Genomic DNA, 21587 nt, shown 5'->3' with positions numbered 1-21587 from the left:
GTCGAAAGAAGAAAAAAGAAAACTTTCAAACTAGAATCAAATACAATCCCGGCAAATTTTCTAAATCAGTAATAACTGCATTCATTCCAGAAACAAGTATCAAATATCTCCAGACAATCTCTCAACTTCATCTCACTTTACAGGAAATGTCCAGGGAAAAAAAAAAAAAAAAGAAAAAAAAAAGAAAGAAAAAAAAAGAAAGAAAAAAAAAGAAAGAAAAAAAAAGAAAGAAAAAAAAAGAAAGAAAAAAAAAGAAAGAAAAAAAAAGAAAGAAAAACCTCTCAGAGTGGATAAAGACGGCTTCTTCCAGGGGCTCTGGCTGCCAGTCCACAGAGCAAACCAGTAAAACTGCAAGTACTGCTCAGTGACATCAGACTGTACCTTCAGATTTCAAAATATCTGGCCAAGCATTTGTGAGACACACATTTAAAAACAAACATGTTTTTCTGCCTATGTGTTGAAGCATTTGGAGGAAAAAGCAATTGCATAATTTTACCATTTTACCCTGTCACATATGGAGATGCAGCTAAAATACAGAAAGACAAGCAACAGGTAATTTCCCTCTGTAACCAACCCAAGTCATTCAAAAAGGAGTCAGCCCCCACGCCTCCATGACATAAGTTTTAAATTATTTATTCATGTTTGCCTTCCCTACTTTTCATAATTTAATGGGAATTGAGATTTTAATGTTTTCATTGATTAGAATATCACATCTGTTAAGCAAAACAACAGCGTACTGGGAGACTTTGCATAAAGTCTTGCATAAAGTCTTGCAAACTGGCAATGCTGGTGGTTAGTACCTTGATCCAGTTTACTTTTAAGACTCAAAATGCCATTAAATAGATAGCAATAAATATTTATTTTTTGTGATGAAACCAAGTAGCTTATGCCTTTACAATTTCAATAAAATCTCATAAACTAAGTGGTTTCCTCATCAGATAGAAAGTGACCTAATTTTAAAAAACAGAACAAACCCCATCAACCACAAAACACACTCTGAGCCTTTTCTATGGACTTTATAATACTATTCTTGACTAATAATCTCAAAGAAAAAGTTATATTAATTATCTGTTTTTCAGTGCTACATAGTAAATATACATTCATAGAAGATTTCTAATATTAACAGGTACAGATGCTGAGCTCATCCCTTCTCTATACCACTTCAATTTCTGGAACAAAAACAATTAACTCCAGATGTACTGAAGTAAAATCAAATGCGCTCTGAATGCACAGAGAGTTTGCAGATGGCTGTTAGGTGTTCTTTGATTGATTTTATAATTTGTTTTATGAATTTGATAGCAGATTAAATATTTTATGTTCCCTGCAAACTCTAGATATTTACCCTTGTCCTTTGAGGAGCAGAGAAGCCGAAGGCAGGCAGCCCCAAGACACAGACTTTACACTAGAGACATAATCCAAATTTACAGGATTAAAAAGATAAACAAAAATAAGAATAAAGAGATAATCTGTTCAAACAGTATAGAAAGGCAAAGCACAAACAAGATTTAAATGTAAAATGTACTGTTTAAATCATGATAAGATGATACACTGAGAACACGGGTTCGTTTATCATGGTCCACATCAGTGGCATTTAGTAGGTGTCCTGTTGTATTAGTGATAGGCAACAATGAAGCACTTGTAACACTTGGCTTCCACCCTGTAAGGACTACAATACATTTGGGCAACAGCAGGATGTAGAGACTGCCATTAAGTCACTGCTTGCAGTACAACGTGCATTTGTCCGTAGAGTTGGTATGTTCAGGCTTGGCAGGCGTCTCTAGTTTGTCAGGGATGCAGAGTGTCTTTGTTCAGAAGTGGGACACAGCTATTTGATCATCTAAACTCACACCAGTTCCAAGGTCCCTGCACAAATTGTCTGTGGCACCGCCCCCACCTACAGCTTAGCGGTCATACGTGATACATAACACATCCTGCAATCACCATGTGCTCCCCATGCCATTGCATAGCAGGACGTATTACACAGTGTGATGGTGAGGGGATGTCAGCCACATGGATGGAGCAACTAACTGGCTTTGCATATAAACCACACAGAGAGTTCCTTTCAGAAACATAGTGATGGTTCTATATATGTATAACAGATAAAATAGTCTAATGTGGTCTAGAGAAGGGCAATTTCTCCTAGGCCAACCAAATACAGCAAATGACCAAAAAGCCCCCATGTAGTTATTAGTACCAAGAAGCATTTCTCTCACTCCCTATAGCCTACAAATCAGAGGACCTAAAGCCAGATGCGTCACCCATAGTACAGTAGTGCCACGCCTCAGAAATACAGAAATACTATCTCAGCTGAACATTTTGGGGGAACTGTGAAGAAGTTGGTTTGGATTGGAGAGACTATTCAAGCCAGAAGGTCTACCCTGCCTGTCTTTTTGGATTAGCAAGAAAAGCTGGAACTGAAATCTGAAATTCAGGTGGTCCCTTTCAGTCCCATATGCCAGTAACAGAGCTTCTACCTACTGGAACACCAATACAGTGAAAGGCAGTGTTCTCATTGTATGTGCCAGGTTTAGGGTCAGGCCTGCCCATGGTATGTTTTCCATCAGAGATTTTGCAATCAAAGATTTCCTTCTACATGGGGTTTCTTATCTTTGAATCAGAACTGCCTCGCTTTGACAATATGTCAGAGAATAGAATATGTCTGACAATATGTCAGAGAATAGAAACTAGACCATTTCTGATGGCTAGACTGAGAAGCAGAGTGTGCTGAACCATTCTTCTGTTTACTGTGGTAACACAAATGCATCTTGGGTGTATGTGTGCTGAAAATACCTTTTAAAAATTAAACACTAATTCTCCCATATTTGTGTCTCACTCTTAAATTTCAAGCTTCTTGTAGCAGGAACCATATTTTTCTTTCAGTTCTATAACATCATAGTAGATGCCTTTGAATGTTATCTTTGCAAGAAGCAAACTAAGCAGCCTCTCACTAAAACTAATGCTTCATAATTCTCCCTGAAGATGATTCCAAAATGAAAGGCACGGGGCAATGATATCAAAAGGATGTCCACATCAGCTGTTGATGGTGTAAATGACCTTCAAAACAAACATGTAGGATGGCAGTTTGGTTGGTGGCATCGCCCCCTCCTGGCCAGTTTCAGCATAACCCTAACCCTTGTACTTGCCCCGGTTGAATTCTGGACAAGGTGCATGACAAAGGCCTGTTAACTGCTCTATTTCCTATTCTTGTGACGAGGCTGTCATCGTGTCACAGCAGCACTACCAGTATCAACACATAAGCCTTCCTTCAAGACTTTCCATTCAAGGATTTTAAGGCACTTTATCAACATTCTGTGATTGTTTCTCTTATCAGCCCTTGAGAAAGAGCGAAAGATCAACGGCCACAGTTCAGCTCTTGCTAATAAAATTTTGGTTTGGGAAATAAAAGCAAGTGAGGCTGATTCAGAAACAAAGGCTGTCAGGCTTGTGACGCCATGACTGCAGTAATAGCAAAAAAGAGCTGCCTAATGCAACTAATGCCTTTGTGTCACTGAGTGTCCCCTCCCAACCTCCCCGTCAAGCATCTAAAATAGGTCAGACACAAAAAGGACTCCTGGAAACTCACTGAGGATGCAGCAGGCTGTGATGTGTGTCGGGGCACCATGTCCACCAGAGTTCCCATGCTGGATGCTACAGCTCAGCTCAGTGCCAAGGGGAACGTATCAGCACTCCTTCCCCCTTGAAGCCTGAGGGGGAGAAGCAAATGTATTAAGTACAAAGGAAAGAATTTTCTTAGAGGGAGAACAGCCTTACCAATGAAATGTCTGAATATAACCAAAACAAAGGAGAAAAGTTGCCACCTTCTTTCATTGCCTGCAGAAAATATATTTAAGGTCTACAGTCTTAGGGAAATTTACACATTTTTGTATTTTCTTCCACATGTAAAGTATATATGATGGACAGAATTCCCCTGAAACACATGTAGATGTGTAGATTCCTGACTACATTGGCTGACACTGCACATTGGATCTAATTATCCTTTCTCGTTTGTGGAGGTGGAATCCAAATTCAACAGAAGTCAAATATGCTAGCCAAAGCTGTACTGGTGCCTAGTGTCAAATATTCAGGGTATTAGTTCATTCAGTGCATTTAGTCCAGACAGCAAAGATTTTGGGAAACAATTCCACATACTGACATTTATATTTAGGAAATTTCTGGTAATCTATATTTTCTTTGCTTGGTCTTCCTTTTAGAAGTCCAGAGGGAAGTCTGGGGAAGGGAAGGCGGGGGAGTTTGGAAGAGTTAACAGAATGGATAATGGTAAGATTCCTTGAGAAAGACTGAATGACAGTAGGAATCACTGTTTTTAGGAATCATTAAAAGTGGGCAGGAGTGTAACCCTTAGCCAGATGGTCACTATTATCTTGTTTGTGTCCTCCTGGTACATCTCTAAGGACAAAAGGTCAGGGATAGGACAGGACAGGTAACAGAGGCAGAGCCAAGGCAGGTTGCTGAATCTACTCAGGGGTGGAGGTATTTTGGGGCCCATTCTGCAAAGCAGGGCTGAGAGCAAATGAGCAGGGAGGCCACGAGCTGTGGGGCAAGGATCTGAGGCCTCGGAGGGGCTGTGTGGCCCCAGGTGTCTCTGGAAGCAGGGTCGATCCAGGGGGATTGGAGCAGGGGGTTCCCCAGGAGCAGGGCTGGCTGGGGGAGACCAGGGTATGGGGAATGTTAGGCCCGGGGTGGGGGACTGGGGGTATCGGGACAGGCCGCAATCCCCAGGAGCAGGGCTGTCCTGGGGGCTAAGCAGTCCCTGCGGAAGGGGTGGCACAGGGAAACCCAGGGTCCCCGTGGGGTGGGGTGCCGGGACCGCGCCGCCAGGACCCCGCGCCCTGCAGCCCTACCTGCGCCCGGCGCGGGCGGGAGGCTACAGGCCCTGCCCGGGCCCGGCCGCGGCGCGTCGCCGCTTACCATGGGGACGGGGGCGGGACGGGGCGGCCCCGCGCAGGCCCCGCCCGGCCGGATCGGGCCCGCCTGCAGCCGGGGCGGGGGCGCCGGGGCTCAGGGCCCGGGAGCGTGCGGAGGGAGGCGGTGCTCAGCACCTGCGGTGCCGCTCTGCTCCAACGCGTTTGTCGGCAGCGGCGGCACGTCCCTCCGTCCCTCCGCAGCGGGCGGGAGAACTGCGAGGAACCCTCCGGTTGGGTGGGCCCCAGGCCCCCGCTCTGCAGGCGCTCACCCGGGGCCGCGTGTGCGCCCCCAGAGCCCCGGTGCAGCAAGCGGGCAACGGTCTCGCCAAAAAGTGCAAATTTGTTAGTTAAAACTAAAAATTACATCTTTAATGTTCAAGGAGCATTTGATACGTTAACACTCATTTAACACCTAAACATAACAACCTTGGGAAACACAGGAGATGTGCTGTTGGAAGCTTTTAATATTCAGTGCAAATCTTAAGGAAAAATTCTTATTGCAGAACATGTGGCTTTCACATTTTGTCTATTCAAGGCCTGGTAAACAGGCAAAATTACCGTACTACTCCTGTTCCTATGCAGAGCATTTGATTATCGCTCTAAGATACACTGTGCTTCCAGGAACACCACCAAGTACTAGCTACGTATGGGAACTAGAGCTCCATAGGGAGCAGGAGATAAACTACCATTCCAGGCTTTGAGGCACTCCTTAAAAGATAGTTTCTACTGTTGCTCCCATTCTTTAAGAATACAACAGGGCTGATCCACAGATCAACACAACTAAGTGATGTGACTATGTGAAAGCAAGTTCCTCTGAGTCCTACTTATGTGCATGGCAAAACTGGTTTAACTTGATGGATGTGCAAATGTACACCACTCTGGACCCAGGAGCTCGACCTCAGTGTCTGTGCAGCTTGCTGTCCCTGGCCCCAGCTCTCCTGCTGGGTGAGGAAAAACTTCAGTACCACATGCTGTGTGCGCCACGGCAATAACGGGCTGTTTCACTTAAATTGTTTTTAAAAATGACTTGTTGGAGTCTGCACCTTCTAGAAAACCTCCTGTCTCCTGAACTACAGTCCATACTTAATAATGTTTCTGAAAAATCCAGTTTCTTCCTATGATGCGGAGGGCTTGACTAGAACTGAAGCCAGTGTCCCTTTCTAGCACTTGCACCAGCAATTCAGTGCCCAGCAGCTCCATGCCCAGCATGAACCAGATCTGGATCTGTGTCCCTGGCTGCCCCTCTGACAGCTGGGCTAGCAGGACTGAGTGCTAGAGCGTCCCATGCTTCCCTGATACACTCTCGTAACTAAATCCTGTGCCCATTCAGCCTTCCTCAGTCCAAAGGACAGGTTTTCACGCTGGGCATGGAGTATACAAAGGAACTTGGAGGAGCAGAAAGAGGAATCCTTGGCGTTCAGAAGAACTATCCCTTCCAGTAACATAATCCTGTATCCATTTTAAATGAAGGGCCTTCTACTGCACACCTTACAATAGCCCCACTGGGGTCAGCTGGATAGCATGGGCAAAAAAAACCTTTTCAGGTAGAAAAATATACTGTGTCCATTATAAAAAAGGGGCCTTCTCCTGGAAACATTACTCTGCCCTTACAATAGCCCTGCTGAGGTCTACTGGATAGCATGGGCAAAAAGGTAGAAAAATTGTAGGACTGGTCCTCACACTTCTGTCTTAGCAAACACTGCCCATGCCAGCTTTATTGTTTGTAATGAGCAGGAACTCCTTCATGCTTTTTACATTTAGCTGAGCCATAATATACACAATTATATATGTTTATAAAACATACCAGGATGTCCATTTTTGAACACTGGCAACAAACAGGTTGTTCCACAGTCTGTATTTAGCTATGCAGACCATTATTTAGGAACAGAATGTGCCAAATATTGATTTAGTGCCTGAAGATAACTGCTTGGGAGCCCTGTTCAACTGCCAATGCTGCAACTGCCAGATTCAGTCCAGTGGCAGAAGCCTTTTGGATGATTGCTATACTGCATTACTAAGACTATTTTAAATCCATAAACACATTCTCAAAGGTGTATCTGTGAGGGTTAGCAGAAAACACCACATGGTGTGTGCTCTGTGGTACTGGGTTTTATAACTAAGGCTGACAGTACGAAATAAAAAAAAAATGGGGGGAAAGTCCAAAGCCCTCTCTAAAGTTGACTTGGATTCATTCCCAGTATCTCATGCATGCAGACAGCTGCTGTACTCTAAGGACTGGATAACTGCCCTAAATATAGGCAGTGGCTTTTAAATGGCTGCCTCACAGTTAAATTGTGAATTTTCCTTGTTTCATTTCAAGGAAACTTCAGTCAGAGCTAAGAGCTCACTACTCAGTTTTGTGCACATTGGGGTAAGGATGCCTATCTGTACAGCCCTTCAGCGAAATAAATTGTTCTATACCTCTCCGTTAATTCTGCATTTCTGGCCTTGGTTTTACTGTGCTATGCACGGTTAAACACTGCTTTTTGAGAAAAGGGGATGCACATAATGCATGACTGTGGTTACAGAGGCAGGTGTTGGAGGAAAACATTGCAGTAGATACTGTTAAAGGTTTCATGCCATTTCTTCACAGTATCATCCACATGTCATTCTGCACATTGCAGAATTTTCTTAACATTGACATAAAATCCTATGGCAACATCTGCCTTGTCCCAGTATTGAATCTTGTGTGCCATGTTCCCAAATCCATCTGCAGAGCAGCACTCAGCTAACTGGTCCTGTGCCATAGCAGGAACTTTCTCACTGGAGCTCTGGGCTGTGGTTTTAGCCTTCATCAGCCAAGGAGCAGCTCTGTCTTCTCACAGTGCTGACAGAAGATGAGTTGCCAGCTTCAGAGGCACTCTTCCAAGGGAAAGAGGTGTTTTTTGTCAGCAGAATCAGATAGGAAACTACTCATCATGTAAGAATAAATATGGCTGTGTCCTCTGAAGAGAAATGCAGGTAGAAGACACAACCTCTCTGCATTTTCTCAGGGAGACTTGATGTGTCCATGAGGTTAGCTTGCATCTACAGTATCTCTAAGTCTGTGAAATCCTTTTGCTGCTGAAGGAGGAGGGGGCCATCAAGCCTTTTATACCAGGGTCCCATTCTTACTGTCATATTTCAGCCTGGGGCGGGGGAAGTTGAGGGTGGCATACTCTGTGGCATTCTGCATTTGTAAGTTCTTCACCTCTGCTGCAGAGCGTTCCCGGACCTTAGTGAACACTTGGATGTCTGCGTAATGAATGCTGTCATCCTGCTTCATACTCTTGGGTTTACTCACAGTGGCATAGACAGGATACTCTGGGACATCTTCATAGGTCGGAGCCTTTGGGGAGAAAAAGCTCTGGAAGGTCAGCTCCCTGGACTGCTGCTACACCTGCCTTCCCCAGATCAGGCAGAGACACCCTGCACACTGCCCCCAGCACCATCCAGCCCTCTGACACCTCAGGCTCAGAGAGACATTCCATCCTACTGTTTCCACTGCACTTTAGGTGGAAAAAAATGGGCCCTCATCACTGTGCAGCAATGCACATTGTTCCCACAGCCATTTCAGCCTATACAGGATGAGACAACTCACATCTCTGAATAAGCTGCCCCATGTCCTCCCAACCCATCTAGTCTAGGAAGCGGTGGTCAGCTCTGTCTTCTCAATATACAGTTAGGAAAATAATTTCAGGAAAAATAATTTGTTTACCTTCCTGCCAGGCTGATGCTGTTGGGTCTCATGTCTCGCATTAGTTCCTGAAAAAGAAATACCAGCAGATCAGGTTGTTTATTGTTCCATCTTTGAATGCAGAAATGTAGCATCTGGCCTGTGGGCTCTCCCCACTGGACACAAATCAAATTTCCACCTCATCTGACACCCTCAGCCCTAACGCTGTCTCTGAGGCCCGCGTCCAAGAAGAAAGCTGGGCTTGTTTCTTTGGAAAAAATAAGGTTTCCCAGGATGACAACATGCTGTGGACCGCAATGTTCTTGGCAGAACCTAGGAGGACAGACACAGCACAGAGAGCTTCCTTGTCAGGCCCTTTGAGAAGTCAGAGCCAGTTTTAACTTTGTTATTTCCTTTGCTGCCTGGCAAACATATTTTGCCCAGCATGGTCCAAAGGCCACAGGACAGAACTGGGCTACTCAGTGAATGTGTTTTATTCTGGGGGACTGATGTCGGACGGATGTTTGCAGCTTTTACAGGAGTTTGATGCAGCCTCTGCTATGCTGCCAGTTGAGAATACTCACGTGTGTTTTAATGTGAGACTCTGGTATTTTAAGGATACTGCTGAAGTCCCTTCCCTCCCCCTTGCCAAGTCCCATGGCACATCACATCCCTTGCTTTAAGTTTGAAAGAAATCTTGCCTCTTGCTTCTACCAAACTTCTCTTGAAGAAGGTTAAGTACAAAAGAGTACGAGAGGGGACCTCAGCCTCAGGGATCCAATTCACAGTCAGCACTAATGTCAGCTAACCAGGGGCTAAATCACTCCATCTCTTCTTGTCCTCTAAAGCATTTTCACAAATCCTTACCTTGCTTTTCTTTCTTTCTTTTAAAAGGCGAAGGACAGTTCCTGAAATCAGAGAGAGATGTCAGCCCTGAGAAGCCCCAGCCTTTGCTCTCACAGCATGCAAACCCAAATGCGCCACCCCAGGGTACCACATTTGTGGGTATCAAGAAAGGCACAAGAAGTGTCTCAGAGAAGAGCGATTGAGCCAAGCCAGAACCTGAGTGACTCTTGCAGGGAGAAGGTCCAAAGGGGAGATGTAGCAATGTGTTTCCTGCTTCTGTGACACATCTACCATACCCCACAGACACCCCCAAGTCTCCTTGCCTTTCAGCCCTGCCTGGCTGTTCAATATGCATGTGCATCAGAGTGAATGAGAACAGATTTCACTGTAGTTTTGCACCTACATTTCCACAGCTGTATGATCAAAGACGCAGGGTACAGAGCATGTTCTCAATTGGCACAAAACCCCACTCTTGGGGCCAGATGCTCTGACAGCCCCATACCCTGCGCTTTGGCTCCCTTTCCCAAGGAGCAGCTGTGCACAGACCTTGCGCTAATTTAATGTTTCAGAGAGTTTTCCTGTTCTCAGTTTTTCCACTTAAAACACAACCAAACCAAACAAGCTATGCACTTAATATAAGCCAAACCAAACCCTAATCTCAGCTGTACCTGTGTGACCAGAAAGAGACAAGCCAAATAAAGCTATGTTCCAGCCATGGTATGAACAGGAGCCAAATTCATTGCAGCTGTAACAACAGAGCCAGGAGCTGAGCTCCTGCAGGCTGGTGCTGGCAGGGAAGTGCAGGCTGTCTGGCAGAGCAGAGATGTGTCACATTCTAGGCCAGATGCATGAAGGAAATGTTATCGTTGCATCACACTCGGAGGGCCGGAGGAGAGCCCGTGCCAGCCCTTGTATGACTCTCCTGTGTATGCATGTCCATCTGGTGCTGGCCGACTACCAACATAGCGTGCAGCTGAGGGTCGCACATGGGTCTGCATCTCCGCTGCAGCACGGGCGGCAGCTGAAAGTGGGCAGCTAGCGCTTTTAATGGGCTACAGAGTTATCAGATGGTTACCAAGACGCATTATATGTCCCACAGCATGTGCATTTGCCAGACAGTCCTGCCACAGGCGGAAACAATGCAGTGCCTGAGGCAGAGCTCTGCCTTTGCCGGGTTTTAGAGGCAGTTTCAGTGGCTGGGTGAGTAGGACAGTGTGTGTAGTAATGCCTTTGGCACTCTAATGGCAAAACAAAAAAAAGCATGAATGCAGGCAAAGAACTTGGAGACCTTCGAAATGGTCAGTAATGATTAACCAGACTTGCTAGATCTGGGAAGTCAAAGGCAGCTTTAGGGCAGGCAGGGTGGCCATGCACCTGCGCAAAAGGATCTAACACTGCTTCTCATGTCTCTACTGTGTGCTGCCCCACAGAGGCACCAACGGCCCTCCAGTCCTTGGCATACAAAATCTGGGGGGCTGCCTCCAGGAGTTAGGGGTCTAGCTCAAGGCAGCATTGCTTTATCTTGCTGTGTTTCTCACTTGGCTCTTGCAGCTCCCACCTCCACTGTCTCTATGAGCTTGCGGGGTCTCCAGGGCCCTCCTTGCCAACGCTTGTGTGCTAAAGCACTTTGCTTCTTTACAGCATTCTGGCATGTTATGCAATGTAATTAAAATTGCACCATCTGAAGCAAAATAAGCAGGGTCCCTATCCCTTTTCTGGGAGTAATTTGCAGTATCAGCTTTCCAAGCTGCTCTTGCTTGGTTTGGTTGCCTTCCTTTGCAGGGAGAGCATTAGCAGCCAGTGTGTAGGCTGAAGCTATTCTGAGGCTGTCTGCTGGCTAATCACAGCCAGGCACGAGACAGCACATCCCAGCCCCAGATCTGCGGTAATTAGAACGGATGTGGCAAGGGAAACGAGCAGGGCAAATCTCTCCCCTCTTCTCAAAACCAGGTCAAACATACTGTAACTAATGCACAGCCTCCTAGAAGCACATTGTAGTCTGCATGACAGCACACGTGTCCCTGCTCCTATATTGCTTCTTCCCCTTTCCCCATGTCAATGCCAACCTGATTTCTGCCCTACACAAGCCTGCTTCACAGCAGGTCCTGAATTTTAGCATCTTTACTGTCTATGCATGCCGGAGGCCCTGAGTACTAAATCAGGTGCTGAGAATACCTGGGGCTTGCCTTCCACAAAGCCGTATTTGCAGAGGTACCCAGACCTGAGGGCACACTTTCCTTCATCAGTAACTTTCTTCTGTGAATAAATTTGCTGTAATGGCTTTTCTTTAAGACTTCAGGAACCTCCTCAGTCTCTTGCTCCTTGCTCTGTCTCCCCTAGGGCCCATGCTTTGGTAGTGATCGTGACAAGGATCTTCCATCCGGGAGAAGGTGGGTACCTACTTCCCCTGAGCTCTTTTGTAAGTATCAGCTTTATTTAGGAAGCCCAGCTCTTTGCTGACACAGCTGTGGTGCTGAACAAATATCCAAACATAAAAGCAGTATAGATGCCTGGGAACACCTGAACTAAAATTAAATACCATTTATTTTCACTCTGTCATGAAGGCCAAGCTATGAATCATGCAAACTTCTGCAGAGGGGCTTCAGTGCACCAGTCCACTCTCGATTGTGGTCCTCTGTAGGTGTCTCCCAAGCCCACGTTACCAACAGCACGTTCCCATTTGCCTTCCTCTCTCCTTGCTTGGAGCCCATTTGAATAGCCTGTGCAGCACAAGGGCAACCTGGGAGCCTGAGGCACTTCTTCACCTATGTGTTTCCATGCTGCTCCTGGGGAGAGAGTTCTGCTTTCTCCTTGCTGCAGAGTCTATAAGGCAGATGCTAAGCACTTGAGTCCTACAGGGGTGCTGGGGTCAAAAGGGTCTTTGGCCAGAGCTTTGCCCTCTGCTGCAGGAATCTGCCAGAAGGTAGTAGCAACACCACCAGCAGAAATACCATCCCAGATTCTTACTTGCCATGCAGTCTCTGGGAAAAAATCAAGTAGGACACAGGAGTTCTGGTCCAGTAGCCTTGGGGGAGCAGAATTTGGCGTTGCCCCAGAAGACCCAGCCTGCCACCATGCTGCTCCCCAAATGGAACAGAAGGCTGCTGTCCTGTCTGGAGTAGGTGATGAGTGACCTTCAGATCGTGGCTTATACACCCTTTTGGAGGCAGAAGTGTTTGTGCATGGCCTGGCACTGCCTGGACGTTAAAGTGTCACCGCAGCATACACTGTAACAGCGTTATTTGTACTCCCCAGGAGTCTCTGGCTTTGCCAGTCGGTGCTGTGGCATGGCTCTCCCGCCACACAGCATTAACAGTGTGCCTGGCAACTGCAGCTCTGCTCGGGGCAACCAGCCTGTGCCCCAAGCGTTCCCTGATCAGGCCCTTGTCCCCTGCAGTAATGAAGCCAATGCCCTGGGTGCCTCATTTACCCTCTGCCACGGGTAGAGGAAGTAGAAAATGGGATTTTTGGTGGGGGACATGTCAAGAACTAGCCTTCCACCTCCCACCTGTAGTTCCTATTCCTAAATCCCAAACTCCTCTGTCCTTCAGCTCAGGGCTCAGGTTGGAAGGACCTCGGTGTTCTGAACCTCCTCCTCTGCTCCAGCCACTAGGTGATGCTGTGCCTCTTGTAATTATTAAAAAGCACTGATGAATTTCTAATACTTTTAACAAATGCAATGTTGGAGAGGATGACATTCATGGCTCTCCCCCTTGTGCTACTCTCAGAGCTGAAAATATTTCCACTTGGCACCAAATGATGGTCCACTGTGCCCTTTTTCTGTAAGCAGGAGGTCCAGGGCACAACATGAGCCAGGAGGGATTAAACTGTCATCCTTCCTCCCAGGGAGAAAGAGCAACATCTTCTGAAAAACGTGGCCAGGATTTCCCAAGCGCAAATAAAGCCCAGACAGACGCAGGCAGGGAGAGCGGCTGGAGGAGCCGAGAGCAGAATGGGGTAGCTGACCCACAAGACCTTAGCGCCAGCACTGCGCTGGGGGCCCCTCCCTGCAGTGTGCCAAGGGGACACCTTACAGTGTCTACCTGGCTGGAGACCACTGGGGCAAGGACAGGGATTTTAACTAGATCCTTCCTAGAACTGCGCTATTCTCAGCAGCTGGCATGGCTGCAGGAACCCAAGCTGCGAGTCCCAGGAGGTGCCACAGACTGTCTGGGCTGAGAGATGCGAGCAACAAAGCCCCTTCGCCTCCCCCTATCCTGCCTTTGGCAGACAGGGGCTGCCCCAGCCTCCGGGCCCTGCCCTGGCACCTGCACAGCAGTGACCCAATGCCCCTGCTCACTTGCTCTCAATTTCTGTGTGAGCTGGCAAGGTGCAGGGCTGAGAGCCAGGCAGGAGCCCTGGCAAACTCATCCCAGGGAAGCAAAGCTTGCAAAGTCCACCCAAACTTGTGCTCAGGCTGCCCAGAGCTTTGTCTGCCATCCCCATAGCTGGCGGATGCCGTACTCACCATGGTTGCCCGCAGCTGCAGAGATTGCCCATGTTGCTCCTTCCTCCATGAAGCAGAAGTGTTTTCTGGACAGGGAGAGCTTGTATTTCCTGGTTCCTGCTCGGCCCCTGGCTATTCCAAGGGAGTGTCTGGCAGTGTCAGATTTCTCTCCATCGCTGCAGTGATGCTTTGCTAGGCCCGTGCGTGCCATCTACCGGAGGGCTTGCCCTGGGCTGCCGTGCCCCCAGGGCCTGCGCTCACCTCTTGCTACCCAGGGAGGAGAGGGCAAGGTAGCAGCATGTCTCCAGATCTCAGGCCTGGGGCTAAAATTCTGCTTTATGATTCGTACAGTGGATGTCCCTCTGCTCTCCCTCTCTCCCACCAGTGCCATCCTGCTGATGCCAGCAGTGATGCAAAAGAGGATGGAGGAGGGACTTCAAATGTTCCTGAACAAAAGGAGAAACACCAGGGTGGGAGCTCTCAGTGCTGTTCCTGCTGTTCATCATTGCATCTCAAGTAGGATGTCAGAAAAATGTGTGGCACGGACTGGCATCATCTGGGAAAGAGAGAGTATCTTCTTGGGAGGGAGGTGATGCCCCAGCAAAGGTGAGAGCAGTCTTGCAGGTCTAGTCTCATCTGAGCTGTACTGTTGCTGCTTCTGCTGCAGGCAGAAAGCCATATGCAACCTCGGGGACATTACTAGGAATCCTTTTTTTTTTTAAAGCTACCTAGGTGAAAGTGTACGGATTTGTGCTTTTGAGAATCACAGAATCCCATGAGGGACCTTGCATCATTAGGAACCTGCAATACAGCTCTTAGGCTCACCCCTCAGCATATCAAATAGGAACACTAACATGCATTTTACCTCTCTATCCCTGTTGAGAGCCCTTCAGACCATGGCTGGTCATTCCTGGACTGAACAACAGGTAGCTGCTCTCTGCCAACTCTAAGAGAGCTGGTACTCAATACTGAAAGATGCCATGTTAATGTAGTCCTTGAGCAGAAACTGTGCTTCACAGCTTTGATTTGGCAGTCAGCCCCAGTTCTGTGCAGGCCTGAATGCCTCATGGGATATGCTGACAAGTGAGTAAGTTTTAATTCACCCTTCTGGTGGGCTATCTCAGGAACTGGCCCTAGTCCCCTACTCCAGCTGGACCCATGCTCCCAGCCAGGCTGACAGCATCATTTATCATCTGCCCAAGTGCAGAGCAAAGCTTGTACCTGTCCAGAAGTGGCAGGAGGAGAAGGGTTCTGCTTTGGAAGGACCACAGGGCACAGCTGCTCTCTTAGCTGAATCCTGGATGAGCTGCATCGTGACCTCCAGAGTCTGAGTCTTGCTCTGAAACTGCTCCTCAGCATGTGGCTGGAGGAATTGCACAGCTCAGCCTGCACCACAGCACCCTGGGGAGAATTTAGGATTGGATTTATGCAGACAGATGAGATTCAGTCCTGGTCCCAACAGGACCATGTCCTCAGGGTCCTGCAAAGACCGGGTGGTCTCAGGAGTCTGTCCCTGCTTGGGAAGATGCAGACTATGTGTCTCTGGGTTTGCCACAGACACTGTTGATTTAGTAAGCCAGTGTCTGTTTTGATTTCTAGGATAACTTGGGCTTTGTTGCTTTGTGGAGAAGAAAACAAAAAAAAGGCTGGGAGCTTGTTCCCATCAGCCCCTTTCACAAGTACTGGAGCTGCTGGTTTGAGCTCCACCAGAGAAACAGAAAGGCATCAAAAACATTGGCAGAGCTGGAGAGCATTTGGCTGCCACTCTGCATTCCCTCCTCAGTCTGTGTCTGCAGGGATGAAAGAGAGCATGGCTTCTAGCACTCCTGCCCAGCAAACCAACCAGGCTATTTTGTGCAAAGCCTGCCAGGGAGCAGGGGAGCAGCCCAGTGGCTGACACCAGGCAGTGCCAGCCCCTCTCACGGCATCACTGCTTTGGGCAGCTGTCTTCATGCACTCAGGGACATCGCCTGGGTAACAAGCTGTGCAACTGGCACAGGACGAGCCTGCAAGCGCCCAGCAATAGGGAATGAACTTGCTGGAGATCAAAAAGAGGACTAATAAAAGCCAGAGGGGGAACAGAACTGTGTCATGACTACTAATGCTGTGCATTTCTATTGCAATAGTGTTAAGGTACCTCAGACACTGAGGCACTGGGACCACACTGTGATAGGTGTGGTACAGGCACACAAAAAGCAGGCATTGTCTATAAAAAATGGAGAGAGAGAGCTCTGAACTGTTTTGGTCACTTTTGTTTTAGCATCCACTCCCTGTGCAGCCCCGTCTCTGGCCACATGCTGTTTTCAGCCCCGAGTCGTTCAGCATCCCACAGCCCTTGTGCTGCAGAGTCAGAGCAGGGCCAGTTGGCATTTCATGCTCTAGCGTGTGCCATATCTGCATTGCGTGTACGTGCGCTCCTTCAACCAGGCACCCTTTGCCCATCTTACAGGTTGTCTATCCTCCCTATCCAGTGAAGATGTTTATCCTAGTGACAGGAGGCCTGCAGTGAGCAAGGGGACCATCAGTCCTTCTTACCAGCACAGAAGATGCCAAATCAGAGACAAAGAAAAGCCTTTTATAGCTGCTGCTCTGAAGTGGCTGTGAGTTTCAGGAATCCTTTTGTGGCAAGGGACTAAGGAAATTATGGCCATGCCTGAGCCCACACACAGACACAGGGATACGGGCTCCAGAGCTCAGCCCTCCTGGGACTCAGGACTCGGGTGGATGCTGCTGCAAATAGGTGCTGTATGTATCTGGTGCAGTGCATGAGGCTGGTGGGGCATGCACTGAGGAGCAGAGAGAGGCTTGTAGGCAGGGGAGCAGTTAAGGACTGGGCTGTTCCTGCCCTTACAAGCAGCTGCTTCAGGTGATTGAAAGTCACTAGCCCAGAATTATCTCTGCAAGTATTATTAATGACTTGGACAAAGCCTGTTTGTAAAGGTGATTTTTATTTTGACAGTGTCTGAAATACTTACTGGCAGCAGTTTATCTGGTCCTACTTCATGAGTAAGGGCATCCCTCAGCAGTACAGACTTTCTGAGTGTGGGTATCTGATCTGCACCAAGGGGGGATGGAGGCTTAGCCATCCTCCCACTTGCTCTCATGAGGCTGACAGGTATGGCTGCCCTTAATTTGACTCTGATCCTCATTGCTGGCAAGGGCCCTGAAAAGTAGAAAATAGCTGCACAGTGATTCACTCTGGCCTGGATCCCACTTTGCCTGGCAGAGGTGAAAGAGCAGCCTTATAACTGTTTCAGCAACCGAGGAGGTATGCTGCATGGGACAGACCCCTGAGCAGGGCATTTCTGGCCCTTTGTATTCATGGAGGCAGAGTGCAGGAGCCTGCAGGTCACATCCCAGCAGGAAGAGTGAGAAGCTCTGTCTGCAAGGGACCTTGGAACCTCCTCTCTCCTCTATGGGAGGGCTGCACTAGGTAATGCCAGGGTGCCCCATATTTGGCCAGTGACACAGCATTTTGGCTGCTTTAACTGGCTCTGACAAGACAAGGATTGCAACTTGCACCTGCTGAGCCCTCAGGGCCATCCGAGGCAGCAGCTGCCACCAACAGCAGCGCACACGATCCCTGGCCCAACATCACAAGACTACGGAGACATTTCTCATGTAGCTGGTAGCATCACAGTGTCTGCAAAAGGGGCCAAATTCATCCCCTGTGTGACTCTACAGAGGGTGCTGAGGTGCCAGCAAGGCGCTGAGCAGAGCCTTTCCCTTCAGCGTTTTGGGGTTCACTCCCCTCACAAGGGCTGAAAAGGTCTATGTGTGAACAAGCCTTATATCCCCTAGAGAGCTGAAGCAAGCAGACTGTAGCTTGGCATTTGTTTACTTGGGCAAACTCCAGCTGCAGGTCTGGAAATGCACAGTGAGCCTCCAAGAGCCCACCACTCTACATCTTTTCTCCTCGAGGCTACTGCCCGCTGTGGGCTCCCTGCAACAGCAAGAAAGTCCAGCTGCACCTGAGCCAGGACAACCAGTCACAGAGGTCCCTCTGGCTGCTCCATGGACAGAGTCTCTCCAAGTCCCCACTGATGCCATTTCCACAGATGAGCTCAGGTGAACTCTCTGCTTCTCTGCTGCCTGCATCTGGAGCAACTAAGGCACTGTCCATCCTTCCTGCTACAGAGTAGCTTGGCCAGAAGCCAACACGAATCCAAGGCAAACAAGAGAAGATCAGAGGCAGATTTATTCCTCTTTCCTCCTGAGAGCTGCAGGCACTTTTACAGACCAACAAACACCTTCCATCTCCACAAAGGTCAGACATCAGCTCAGAAGCGAGGCACTGGGATCATCTCTTCCCTCTTCCCAGTACCCTTCTGGGCTAGAACACAGCCTCACAGTTTAGGGTAAGAGTGGCCCTTGCCATCTGGGTTGAGAGAAGATGAACACTCGACCTCGGAGAAAACTTGCATTACAGTCCCACATACTGACACTTTAGCCCCCCTCTTTTTTCAGTTCCAAGTCCCTTTTTCCAGCCATCAGCCTGAAGAAGCAGAAGTCTGGCATATATATGGCTGCCTCACAGCCCTGCTAAACACTGATGGTGAGAAATAGAGGTCTGGCACTGTGGATTCCCCATCCCTGTCGTGTCGTTCCCCCCCCGCCCCCCCCGCCCCCCCCCCCCCCCCCGTGTAAGCCCAGATCTGGAGCCTTTAGGATTCTTCCTTCCCTTTTCCTTCCTCAGACTGTTCTTCTTTCCCCACTGGCTGCTCCTGTTGGGTTATCTTCACCTCGTTGACTCTGGCCTTCACCTCCTTCCCTGTCCGGGGAGCCACAATGCTTAAGATGCCATCATGGGACAACGTGGCTCTCACCAGCAAGGGGTCAACATCCAGAGGAAGGATGTAGGTCCTGGTGAACTCTCGGGAGATGAAGCCATGGCGGTCAGCCTTCTGTGGGTGTTGCCCCATCACCTCCAGCAGGTTGTCTACGGTGCGGACAGTGAGCTCATCTGGCAGGAAGTGACAGACATCCAGGAACACCTGGAATTTGTGCTCATTGAGGCTGATCTCAGAGGTGCCTCGATCCAGCTGCTTATTGATCCGAGGCCTGATGTAGTAGCCATGGTACAGGGCAGGGGCTAAAATCTCACATGAGGACACACCTGAAAATGAGACTCAGTGAGGAGTGTGGGGTTTCTAGGGGAAGGGGTTGGAGAAGGATGGTTAGCAGCAGATAGGGGAAGTTGACAGGAGGAGGCTGGGACCTGGCAAACACCTTGGTTTTACCACCACATCAGCACAATAGGGATGGAGTCTCCTGCGGTTCCTACCCTTCTGTCTCTAAAACACACACAGAGCCAGACGCTTGGCAGCCACTGCCTCCCACCACACAGCTGGCAGCTGCCAGCAAGCCAAGGGCTGGCATCCAGCTTTTGCATGTCTGCTGGGTGGACCCGGAGGGACTGGTAGGTGCACTGAGTGCTCTGTAGTGCAAAGCCCACAGGCAGGGATGGGCATTGAAAATGCTGATGGTGAAGAAACTGCCCTGAAGAACTGAAGGCCTTTTGTATGTCATAGTCCAGGGGGCTTTCCTTGGAGCTTTTTGCCTTTTCATGCTGTTGTGCTGGTGCTGAATGGTTCTGCTGCTGCCCACATTCCTTCCCCTCCGCCAGCCACTGCCTGGCTTTGTGCTGAACACCCCAGCTCAGCTTTTCTCCACAGCCCCCGGCTGCAAAAACTACACCATGCCCCCCCACCGAGCATTTTGCTCCATGCTTGCACAGCATATGCATGAATCCCAGACCACTGGGAGCATAAGGCAGGGACAGGAGAGACAGCAGTAGGCATGGATGGAGGAAGTGGACCTGTAGAGAGAGACCCTAGCTATTCCCTGGATATCCCCCCCTGATTTGACCTGGGTTCTTATGCTCAGAATTCCTTGGCTCCAACTTCCCTAGCCTGCTCTGGAGCTCAGTCTCCCCAGGGGGACTCCACCAGCTCTCCTGCACCAAAGGAGAGAAAGGTGCCAGGGGAATCTCATCTCCTGTCTTACCTTCTCCAAAGTTCTGGTCGTAGATCTTGCTAGGGTTGGCAAACTCGTACTCCGAACTCATGGGGTAGGCATGGGGGACAGTCCGTGCAGCCATGGCGTGTCTGGGAAGGGGACCTTCCAAGCACTCACTGCCTCTGAGAGTGAAGGCTGCAGATTGCAAGGTTTTAATTGGGCGAATTCCACAGGGAGGAGTGTGTGATAAAAAGATGGACCAAAATAGCCACGCGCACAGGCCCCAGGATGCCTCGCCAGGGTGACGAGGGAAGCTTCTCACTGCATTCCAGCAGGGAGTGCAGGCGCTGCCTGCAGCCGGGGACGCCTCGGGAAAATCCCACACCTCCTCACAGCCTCTGAGATCCCTTCCTCGAGCAGGAGGTGCAGGAGGCAAATGGGCAGCCAAGTACAGCAGGGAGGCACAGAGGTGAGCTGAGGGAGGCTGAAGTGGGAGAAAGCAGGACAGACCCCAGGCTCTGCTGCCTGTGGTGCTCCCAAAGGTGAGGGCCAGCAAGAAAGCTCATTGTAAGCAGATTCAAGAAGTCCTTGACACTGGTCCTCACGGCCCTGAAGCACCCTGTGGGGACGAGGCAGTAGCTAATGCTGGCTGGTGCTTGATCAGGTCATGCAAGGTTACGTGAAGTCGCTATCACACCCATCACCCCACTGTGAGCTTAGAGCCCAAATCAGACCCTCCTGTCTGATTTTTGCAGAAGGTGAGCGGACAGCTCAAGCCTTTTGTTCCTGTAAGTGGTGAAATGCTGCAGGTGGTTAAACAGGGCTAGACAGGATCCAGACCCACTACTGACACCTCCACATCCTGAACTGTGCGACTGCAAGATGGCTGTCCAGGCTGTTCTCTGGCCAGGGCTTTGGCACAGTGTACTGAGACCCAGAGAAATGCTTGTGCCAGAGATCACGAGTTAACCAGGGATCTGAAGCTGGCATAGATTCAGTTTTATTGAACTGGGGGGAGAGGGGGGCACAGGGGGGAGTAGGGCCCAGTTAAGCTCCTTGTACCCTGAAACCAGAGATTTTCTTGAGTCCATGTCCCTGCAGTATGAGAGAGCAGGTGCACTGCTGTTGATGTAATGGGGAATTGGAGAAGGTATTTATGGCCTGAGCTGTTGCACAGAGCAAATTCTGCCCCCTGTTCCTGCAGGCAAGCTGAGAGGAAGAAGGTCAGACCCTTTTGCAAAGGACTGGTGGTGCTAGCAGTAAGAATGATGTGCCTCTGAGCCAGTAATTGTATTTAAGTTGCGAGCTCTCAGAGGCAGAGAATAGCTCTTGCCCTTTAAGGACAGTTGCTAGGCTGAACCCATTGCCATGATTTAGGTTCACAGACAAGGCAGGAATTAAAATAAATGTGTGAATTGAGATGTATTATGAGCATAATTACAGGAAATCACCTTACTGCAGGGACACAGGCAGACAGAGGTAGCTTGCATCCCTGAGAAGGCATGTCACCGTGCAGCACCATGGAGGCCGTTGGCATGCCCTGTTTATCTCTGCTCACAGCCCTCCAGAGTGCTCTGAGGTCACAGAGTGTCAGGGTCTTCTGCTCTCTCCAGCAAAGTGTTTTCTGCAGTGGGCAAAAAATGAGGTGTTGGGCTGAAGCACTGCGGAGAAAGCCATCCTTCATTTGCACTCACACCGATGGGCGTGCACTAAGGCAGCAGGGCTTACTGGGCTGCAGAGAGCCACGCTGCCAGGG

The 21587-nt window shown here is 49.0% G+C and overlaps 3 protein-coding genes across 6 annotated transcripts in view; all 3 read right to left on the bottom strand.

Annotated features, from left to right (window-relative positions):
• Positions 1–8222, bottom strand: part of DIXDC1 (DIX domain containing 1) — a 48368-nt gene extending 40146 nt beyond the window's left edge. The window contains exons 1-3 of one of the 3 annotated variants that reach the window (XM_054803110.1): positions 8116–8222; positions 3584–3704; positions 1343–1402 (exon numbers count right to left, since the gene is read on the bottom strand). In XM_054803110.1, the coding sequence (XP_054659085.1) occupies positions 1343–1402; positions 3584–3640 (117 nt within the window). In that variant the 5' untranslated portion in view covers positions 3641–3704; positions 8116–8222. Of the gene's footprint in view, positions 1–1342; positions 1403–3583; positions 3705–4862; positions 4928–8115 lie in introns of those variants that run through there. The other 2 variants (XM_054803109.1, XM_054803112.1) reach the window with 2 other exon arrangements.
• C24H11orf52 (chromosome 24 C11orf52 homolog) lies at positions 5265–14237 on the bottom strand. 2 transcript variants are annotated; one of them, XM_054803130.1, is made up of 4 exons: positions 13895–14237; positions 9448–9488; positions 8623–8669; positions 5265–8253 (listed from the first exon to the last, which is right to left on the bottom strand). In XM_054803130.1, the coding sequence occupies exons 1-4, from the start codon at positions 13924–13926 to the stop codon at positions 8017–8019; spliced, it is 357 nt and encodes a 118-aa protein (XP_054659105.1). In that variant the 5' UTR covers positions 13927–14237; the 3' UTR covers positions 5265–8016. The 2 variants fall into 2 exon arrangements, with proteins under 2 accessions (XP_054659105.1, XP_054659104.1); XM_054803129.1 differs by lacking the exon at positions 9448–9488.
• Positions 14238–18516: 4279 nt separating this feature from the next.
• On the bottom strand, positions 18517–20012 carry HSPB2 (heat shock protein family B (small) member 2). Its single transcript, XM_054803160.1, has 2 exons — positions 19880–20012; positions 18517–18989 (listed from the first exon to the last, which is right to left on the bottom strand). Exons 1-2 carry the CDS (start codon positions 19971–19973, stop codon positions 18538–18540), a joined length of 546 nt encoding a protein of 181 aa, XP_054659135.1. The 5' UTR covers positions 19974–20012; the 3' UTR covers positions 18517–18537.
• Between the last annotated feature and the right edge of the window lie 1575 nt (positions 20013–21587).

The sequence above is a fragment of the Grus americana genome, chromosome 24, assembly GCF_028858705.1.
Source record: "Grus americana isolate bGruAme1 chromosome 24, bGruAme1.mat, whole genome shotgun sequence".
Taxonomy (NCBI): Eukaryota; Metazoa; Chordata; class Aves; order Gruiformes; family Gruidae; genus Grus; species Grus americana.
This window is presented reverse-complemented; position numbering and strand designations above follow the sequence as displayed.

Bases quoted from the DNA above. Each gene is read 5' to 3' on its own strand.
- C24H11orf52 (XM_054803129.1), bottom strand. From the start codon at position 14,084: ATGGCACGCACGGGCCTAGCAAAGCATCACTGCAGCGATGGAGAGAAA. The intron at 8,670-13,894 runs GTGAGTACGGCA...TTTCTTTTTCAG, and splicing joins TGCAGCTGCGGGCAACCATG to GAACTAATGCGAGACATGAG. The intron at 8,254-8,622 runs GTAAACAAATTA...TTCTCCCCAAAG, and splicing joins AGCATCAGCCTGGCAGGAAG to GCTCCGACCTATGAAGATGT.
- HSPB2 (XM_054803160.1), bottom strand. From the start codon at position 19,973: ATGGCTGCACGGACTGTCCCCCATGCCTACCCCATGAGTTCGGAGTAC. The intron at 18,990-19,879 runs GTAAGACAGGAG...TCTCATTTTCAG, and splicing joins CGACCAGAACTTTGGAGAAG to GTGTGTCCTCATGTGAGATT.